The sequence below is a fragment of the Glycine soja genome, chromosome 8 (assembly GCF_004193775.1).
Source record: "Glycine soja cultivar W05 chromosome 8, ASM419377v2, whole genome shotgun sequence".
Classification (NCBI taxonomy): Eukaryota; Viridiplantae; Streptophyta; class Magnoliopsida; order Fabales; family Fabaceae; genus Glycine; species Glycine soja.
The window spans coordinates 17575269-17584090 of NC_041009.1; the positions used below are offsets into that span (position 1 = coordinate 17575269).

The 8822-nt window shown below is 29.3% G+C and overlaps 1 protein-coding gene across 1 annotated transcript; it reads right to left on the bottom strand.

Annotated features, from left to right (window-relative positions):
* Positions 1 to 6287: 6287 nt before the first annotated feature.
* Positions 6288 to 8822, bottom strand: LOC114424526 (transcription factor bHLH18-like). Its single transcript, XM_028391384.1, has 4 exons — positions 8710 to 8822; positions 7930 to 8541; positions 6898 to 7278; positions 6288 to 6735 (listed from the first exon to the last, which is right to left on the bottom strand). The coding sequence occupies exons 1-4, from the start codon at positions 8746 to 8748 to the stop codon at positions 6640 to 6642; spliced, it is 1128 nt and encodes a 375-aa protein (XP_028247185.1). The 5' UTR covers positions 8749 to 8822; the 3' UTR covers positions 6288 to 6639.

Below are 8822 nucleotides of genomic sequence, written 5' to 3' on the forward strand. Positions count from 1 at the left end.
TTGGCACCCTTCCACGTTTGCCATGACCTCGTTTCAGAAACATACGCTCCCACACCCTAGCAGCCCCGTCACTCTCCTTCGCCATTCGTACCATTTGCCGTGCCGCGAGTGCAGTCTATTCAACTCTTCTGGTTGAGCTCCGATGATGTCTTGAAGACACCCTTCGCCGCAGAAGCAACTTCAATTCCATGACCACTCTTGACCTGACTCAGCAAGTTCTTTACGATGTGAGGTTTAGTGAAATACCTTTTTGATTTCTATTCCCCTTTACACTTGTTATCAACCAAAATACTTACTTTTTTTACTTTGTGACTTACCTAGATAACGTGGTTGGGCACTTTCGTGTAGTTGGAAAAGCTTGACCTGAAGCTCAACATTCTCACTTCAGTTTAGGTACAATTTTCTATTTTTCTTAAAAATGATTTCGATTTTTTAAAGTATAATTATTGGTTGTTGACATTGGTTTGTTCTGCACGTTGTTACAGAACTTGTCATTCTAAAATTTTATTATTTAGAAATTTAGGTTACACTGTTTTAGGTTGTACTAAAGATTTCAGGGACAAGTGCTAGTTACATTTTTTCCCTCTTGTGCCTGAGAATGTGATTGGAAGTAGGACACAATTTTGATTTTGATAAGTAGAAGCAATTAAGGCGGTGGAAGATGTGGGATGGCTTTGAAAGCTGAAGGTTCCTCTATATGTTAGGCCTCATGTAGAAAAAATGTTGTTTTTCTACAATGGTGGTTTGGGGATCGATGTTGAAACTTTTAACTTTCAACAACATCTTATTCAACATCGGTTGACCACCGATGTAAAATGTGGTTTTACACCGATGTTGAAATTGCCTTTTCTAATAGTGAGTGTGGTTTAATCTTGAATTTTGTTAAGAACCTTACCACATTATAAATATATAAGGATTGGAATAAGAAAATTTCACTTCAATGCATATATATGTTATAAGTTTCAAAATGTATAGGTTACGTTTTGATATTCTATATATAAATAAATATGTGTAGTTTGCTTTATATATTTACTTGTTATACACTGCATATGTGATGTGTTGTTTGATATTATATTATGAAATTATATTTTTTTAATTATGTGAGATGACTATTACCTTTTAGGAAGGGATGATGATATATTCTATTTTAAGAGTAGAATGATAGATACATCCATTTTAGGAAGGGATGACGATATATTCTATTCTAAGAATAGAATGATAGATACATCCATTTATGATGGAAAAATCATTTGAGATATTTTTATTTGAGATGAGAATGAGATTTATAATAAATATTTCCATTTAGGATGAGGAAAAGATTTTGAATATTTCTAATAAAAAAGACAATAAAACACTTCTTCAATGATGGATCCATAGATTTTAAGTTATGAGGAGAAACACATATAAATTTGTAATGCTAATAATATATTATTATGTAATTTTTATTTTGATTATGTCTTTTTTTTTATTGAAACATTGATTTAGATCTATAGTTTTTATATAGTGAATCTAATTAGACAAATTTTATGTTTTGTGTTTGAAAATCAAAAACATTTTATTTTATATAGCAAAAAGGTTAAAAATGAAGTTTTTTAGAATTGAAATGACCAAACTAAAACTTAAAAAATAAATAAGAGACCAAAATTATTTTTTTGCCTTAAAATTAAATTATTAAACAAGGTCCAGCATGAATAGCTAACAAGACCAAAATGACTAATATTGTGTTTGGTTAAAAAAATGACAATAGAAAATAAATTTTTATATTAAAATACGTAGAGTGTAAAAGGTGCATGACACCCACAAAATTTATCTCCTCTCTCCATAAACCAATCACAACCTAAGTTAAAGTAAACATATGAAAACTAAAAAATTACCTCTTTTAATAAACTAAATTATATTCTTTATGAAAACAAAAATAATGGATTTTCTCTCAATTAATACAATATGTTATAAAATAAATTTTTAAAGAATACTTTGTAAAAAAAAATGATCAATTAGTTAAAAGTGAGTAAAAAGACTAGTATATAATATATTAGATATAATGAGATAACTAAAATATATTAATAACATATATATAATAATAAGAAAATAATAGTTTTTTTAGTGAGGGCAATTGCCCCCACGGTTGCACTCGTCCTTGGACTCATTATCCCTTTAAAAAATCTAAGATCTATATTGGTTTTGAGAATTAAAGAATTGGGTATAGTGATTTTATAAAACTCTGAGTTGTGTTTGTAATGTTTATTTAAATTTATTGAAAATGTTTTCAGAATAAATTTGATTGTTTTAACTTGACTTTTATTGAAGTATATATATATATATATTCATCGTGGACACTAGAGTTAATTTTTCGTATTGCGCTGGTTGGAAACAACAATTTTTGTATACTCCTTTTTAGAATTTGTTATATTCACTGATATTATTATTTTATTATGAGTGTTATTTTCAAAGCACAATAAATAAGCTGTTGTAATAAATAAAACTTCAAGAGTTAATCTTCTTTTAGTTAATTTCAATATATTGATAATGTTTCATATTTGAAAATATTATGTTTTATAAGGATTCAGTCTTATTTATAATACTTAAGATATTCAAGACAATTGTAAATTTTAAAAAGTTATATTATTTAAATATTGAAAAATGTTTTTATTATGAGAATTTTTTTTATAACGAAGGACGTTACATTTTTTTAGTACTTAATATCAGTAAAAATGAATTTATTAAAAGATAACGTGACATTCCATTTTGTTAGGGGGATTAAATTTGTAAAGAAGGTAGTTATATGATATTTCGCTTAAATCTTGATCAAATATCCAACAACCACCAAATAGTAGTTGTTATATTTTAGTTTCATGTAATTGTTTCAGTACATCTTATATTTGTTCTTTATTGATATAATTTCTTTTTGGTTGATAACAAAATATTATACTAATTTATCACATCATCAATGATAATGTGATATTATGTTAGTTTATTATGCTATATAATTATTTAAAATTATAGTTTACACTTTACACATTCTTAAAATAAGAATCATTCTTATTATATTTTTCATAGAAAATTTTACATTTTTTTATCTTTAATCAAGTAAATTAGAATAATCCTATAGCATTTTTTATTTATATAAAGAAATTTTAATAATTAGTGTAATTAATTGATTTTGTTTCTTTATAATCATCCTTCCACCGGAGACATTAATTTGCATATGAACATGATTGACCATTCAAGTGTCATTCTACAAGCCTAAAGATAACTGGGCTAATGGCTGAATGAAGAAAGTTCTCAAGGTCCACTTGGTTGTGGGCTAGTTGGGCTGCATAGTACATACTAAACATCATTGTGGACAAAAAGGAACATCGATCACTGTAGGTTCTGTTTAAAAAATTACAAAAAAAAAAAAAAACAGAAAAAGGGACAAAAGAGAACACACCAGCAAAATTTGGATATGTCATGGGGAGGCCACCTTGTGCCCCGCCTGATTTTTCCCAATTAAAAAATAATAGATTATTATTTATTTATTACAGAAAATTTTAATTTTTTATCCATAGGAAGTGAAGATATTATCAAAAAGTTTATGACACTCATGCCTATTACTTAACCAATTCAATTAGACTCTTTTTGGTAGTTAAAAATCTGATTTGAAACTGAATATTATATTTTTATTAAATTTTTATTATAGAATTAGTTTTTATCTCTTAACTCCTTTTTAGATTATAAAATTAATAGTAATCTTATTTTTTTAAGAAACTTTATCTTAATATTATATATTATCAATTTTTAATTATTATATAATCAATTTTATCTCTTATCTTTTATAACTTACAAAATCGATAGTGATTTTATCTTTTTAAAATAAATCTTATCTAAATATTATATTTCATTACATTTTTGCTATTATATAATTATTTTTTTCTTTGTTAATATCTAATTTTTAAACTTTATTTTTTGTAATGGAATGAGTTCTTGTTTTTCATATCTCACATAAACAAGTTTTATTTGATTGATGGAAAATTATTATAATTTTAAAATTTATGAAAACACACAATAACAGTTATAATAATAGTAATGAACGAAGCTTATGACATTAACAAGAGACAAAAGGCGAAAGACACTAACATCACAGGAAAAAATTCAAATATGATAATTTAATAACAAATACTACACTTTGTAATAAAATGAAAGATGAAATATTTATTAACTAATAATTTTTTAATATAAATTGAAAATAAAATTATTGAAAAATTAATATAAACTCAATTATTAATTTTTTTATTTTCATGACATATAAGACGTTTTGTGTTTTGAAAAATTATTAATGTAAATATTTAACGTATTGGAACTTCAAATTATAAATATTTTATATGAAAGTTGATAAAATATAGTTGTTAAATAAATTTTATTTTTGTGGTTGGCTTGGCCTGGCTGTGCTATGTGTCTTTGGTTAAAGGCATTTGAGATCGGTTTGTCTGATGCAGAGCAAGCAGTGAAAGTGGGTTCTCCTCTGTTGCTTATTTCAAGTTAAGAATTGGGAAGAATTTTATTCTAAAACAATCTAAAATTAAGCCAGCCCAAATAATGCATGAACTTGTTCTAAGGGACAAAGCTTGGTACTATATCATTAGATTATCCTTTGTATCAATCTTTTAAACTTGGGTCCGCTTCCTCGATCGATCACTAGGAATAAAGTGATACCTAACGTCAATATGTTGGGTTCTCTTTCATGACGTACAGTAATTGATTCCTTTATCAAACAAACGGAAATTAATTCACAGGAGATAATTAAACACCAATTTAAAGCTTTGATCCTTGCTTATCCGAGTCCTTAATTAAAGGCGTCAATAATGCCTTTGGTTTATGTCACTCCACGCTCCATCATGCTTTTTTTACTTTTGGTGTGTAGTCTCATCCATCATGATATTCATGTGTAGAGTAGAGAGCAATTTTTGAAAACCCTAAACCACAACAAATTTCGGTGTGGTTCGGGATATTAATTACCACTCTTAATCAACCTCTACGTAATGCACGAAATCCAGTTTTATTAAACTCTTTTTTGTAAATTGAAAAATTCAACTACGTGTTACATAAAAGATAACCATCTTTAGCTGCAAAGATATAATTTCTGCAAAACACACTAACTTTGGCTGACAGAAACGCCTGAAACAAACTGTGTTTTTCACAGTTTCTCAATTTGTTAAACCATCTGATGCCAACTATATGGGTATCCTGACACCTCTGCAACCACGTTTTCTATTCTCCATATTATAAAATCAACAAAAAATACTGACCAAAACACAATAGAATAAACAAAGTATGGCTACCATTCCAATTACACACGTTTTATTATAATAATACCTCTATCTATCTATCTATCCTTAGCTTCCAGATTAAAATTAATTATGGTCATGCCTTTTTTTTACAGACCACAGGTTATGGTCATGTATTAATTATCAAGGGAAAATGTTTTAATGCTATTAATTAGGACATTACAGCGGTAGTTATATCAGTTTGCTCAGGCAATTACACTATGCATGTCGTTTAAATGATCTAAAACAGTTCACATTTCTAGCAATGTTGATGGCTATCTTTCGCAAATCTAAATGAAATTATATATTATTGTAATTAAACAGTTGACATTTACTTCAATCACTTTTTAAGCAGTACGTACTACAGTTTCTATAAAATCTTAATATATATTACCATCCAGACATATAGTTTTTCTTTTCACTTAACAGTAATTATTCAATTATTAAAACTTTGAAATTAAAAAAAAAAAGATAATTTGGATGAAAGATTAAACAAACAATTTTAAAAATACTCAAAAACTTAATTAAGAGTTTGTTTAGTTTGAGAAAATATAATTTTTTTTTCTTTTTAATTCTTATTTTTAGAACAATTACCATAACACTACCATAGTTTGGCTTTAATTATATCATATATTTTAAAAATATATGTATGCAGAAATGTTAAACAAAATGAAAACACCTCACTATACATTTCCTATACAAATATTTAAAAATAGGAAAACAAAATAAGAAAATAAAGTAAACGTTTTATAATTATTTATAAGAACGAGAATAAAACCAAATAATGTTTCACTTCACCCATGTAAGACTAGGAAATCGTAATAAAACAAAAGAGTGTGAAAACACACACCATTTAATTTTGTAAATACTGAGGACAAACAACATATAAGATTAAAAAAGAAACTTCATTACAAGAGCAATATTAAATCTCCAAAACTTCCAAATCATTTAACTACAACCAGTATATATGCTTCATTTTTCTTATTTTGTCGTCACAATATGCAAATTATATTAATTATAATTTATAAAGCATCATCAGCCAGTACATCGAGAGGAGGGTGCCAGGTTGTTCTTTATTCCACAAATAACTTGGGAGGACATTAAGTTTACCAAACTGAGGGCAACAAACCTAGCTATCTTGCAAGTTCGGGCTAGATGCTCTAATACTGAAAAGTGAAAACTGAGCTATCATCTATATATAGTAGATTCTCCCTGATGAATAACAAGACAGTAACCTAATTCCAAAGCCAATATCACATCCACACGGAGAGCTAGAACTTGCAGAATTTTCGGATCTTCAAACACCTTTGATAATTAATTGATTCACTAGTATTGATCATTGTTGTACTTGTACTTCAGATGACTGCGAGAGAGTCATTCTCAGATTTTTCACTAGATCGTTCATTGTTGTTACGTTGAAGTTGTCACCCATCTGCGGTAATTAAAGTTTTAAAGGCTTATAGAATGCAGTTTGCAAAATCAATGCTCTCTAAATTTAATATGTCTAACAAATATGTCGGGGGATAAGAGACATGAATTAATTGGATCTTAAGAAAATATTAATTCCTTTAAAGAATTAATGATTCTAGTGTACCTGAGCAATAATGCTGATGTCTAGAGTTGAACTTCCAAATGGCATTACACTGTTGCTGATTGTGGAGAGATCAAGACTATTAAGATGGTCCAAAATTTTGATCAAAATGCCACTTTGTATCTTGCAGTGAATCCGGAGGAGTACATCTTTTTTAAACACTCTTGCTTCCACTGTAGGGAGTGCTTCGTTGGTTCTACAGCATTCATCAGAGTTCATTGCACCAGAGGTGGTGCCTTTGACAGTTGCAATGTGGGATCTCTGATGAACAAATGACACTGACTCTACCCTTGTCTTCTTACGTTGTTCTTCTAGCTCCCTTACACGTTCTTTAAGTCTTTTCACATGAGTGATTGCTTCACTAAGTATAGTGGCCTTGTCAATCTAGAATTCATAAAACATTTTATTCTTGAGTTACAGATTAAATTGCACTGTATAATGATCATTTAAAGCCAAAATTTGGTGTTTATTCCTCTTTTTTCAAAATATAGACAAGCCACAGGTAGATATATAGTTAGATTCTTTGTTTGCATTCTAATGAAATTAATGTCCATGGTGTTGAAGATCTCGCTTATTAAAATTATGAACTTCAAGTCTTACATAACATCACATGAATCAAACAATTGACGCTCCACGTGGAATATCACTGAATTCAGTTTTAGGCATAAATTCGTTTTAAGTACTGTACTTTTTAAACATTTAATTTGTAACAATGTGCAATCTAATTCTGAACTCAGTTTTATGCAGTGTTAATGCCATTAATGTTATGACAAATCAAACTAGTAACAGGTGAACTCGTTAGGATCGTCTAGTGATAAAGGGTTAGGGTGACATAATATGTATAAGATTTTAGATTCCAAATTTATTTTCGTCGTTGTAAAAAAAAAACTAATAATAGATGAATTAACTAACTAGCTAGAATAATTAAATATAGAAACCAAAAATTACTGAAAAAGAAAAAGAAATTATTGACTGTCACCACATTAACACATGATTATTCCATCGTAAAGTATGTGACATGACTTAACTACTAACCTTCTTTAAGCCAGGTATGGTGGCTGAAAGTGCAATGAATCTCTCTGTGAGTTCCCGTCTTCTCTTTCTCTCTGTCATTATATGGACTAGGGTCTCCGCAGAGCTTCTACTTCTCTTTGTTGTTGGCTTGGCCTTAGGTTCAAAGTCGTGTCCTTCTGAGACCCCTTTTGAGGGAAGACATGCGCCACCACTCCCTAGCACCACTTCCTGGTGGTAGGGCTGTTTTTCACCGTAGTTTTGGCGCGTAGCCGCAACTACGGTGGAGTCATCAAAAGAAAGAATGTATGCGGTTGGAGAAGTACTGGCTGTGGCAGGTAATTTCTCTGGTGGTGCATGTAATTGTGATGAGAAGATGAAGTTGGAGGTGTTGCTCTTCATCGCAAGGTTGCTATTATTACTCTTGTTGTTGGCGAGGACTGTGTAAGTATTATAACCACTACTAACACCACCGTGGATTGATTTACTTTGAATTTTGCTGGGCAAGTGAGTATCGATGTCTGAAGAGAAAACTGGCTGATGCATGATCTCTCGAAAGATCTGATCCTCATCATGATCAAGTGACTCAATCTTGTGGTTGTGGCTTTGATTAAAGAAATCAATATCTTGTATTTCCTATATGGAACACAAATAAGCAAATTCAGTAATCGATCAACAATCTATACATTACACACGCATAAAACTTTAATATACCTAATTAATTAAAGAGCTGTGGATGAATAAATATAAATGTATAATTTGATGGTGTGTGTGCAATGGTTAATGGTTAGTGTTATTACTTACCATATCAGAAAACCAATATTTTTGGCATGGCTCCCCCATTGGAAGTGAATGAAAGAAAGTATAGGGGAGTTGGCTTTGTGGATTTGATTCTAGGGATATGATAGAGAAGGAAT

Bases quoted from the DNA above. Each gene is read 5' to 3' on its own strand.
- LOC114424526 (XM_028391384.1), bottom strand. From the start codon at position 8,748: ATGGGGGAGCCATGCCAAAAATATTGGTTTTCTGATATG. The intron at 7,279-7,929 runs GTTAGTAGTTAA...TATGAATTCTAG, and splicing joins CCATACCTGGCTTAAAGAAG to ATTGACAAGGCCACTATACT. The intron at 6,736-6,897 runs GTACACTAGAAT...TAATTACCGCAG, and splicing joins ACATCAGCATTATTGCTCAG to ATGGGTGACAACTTCAACGT.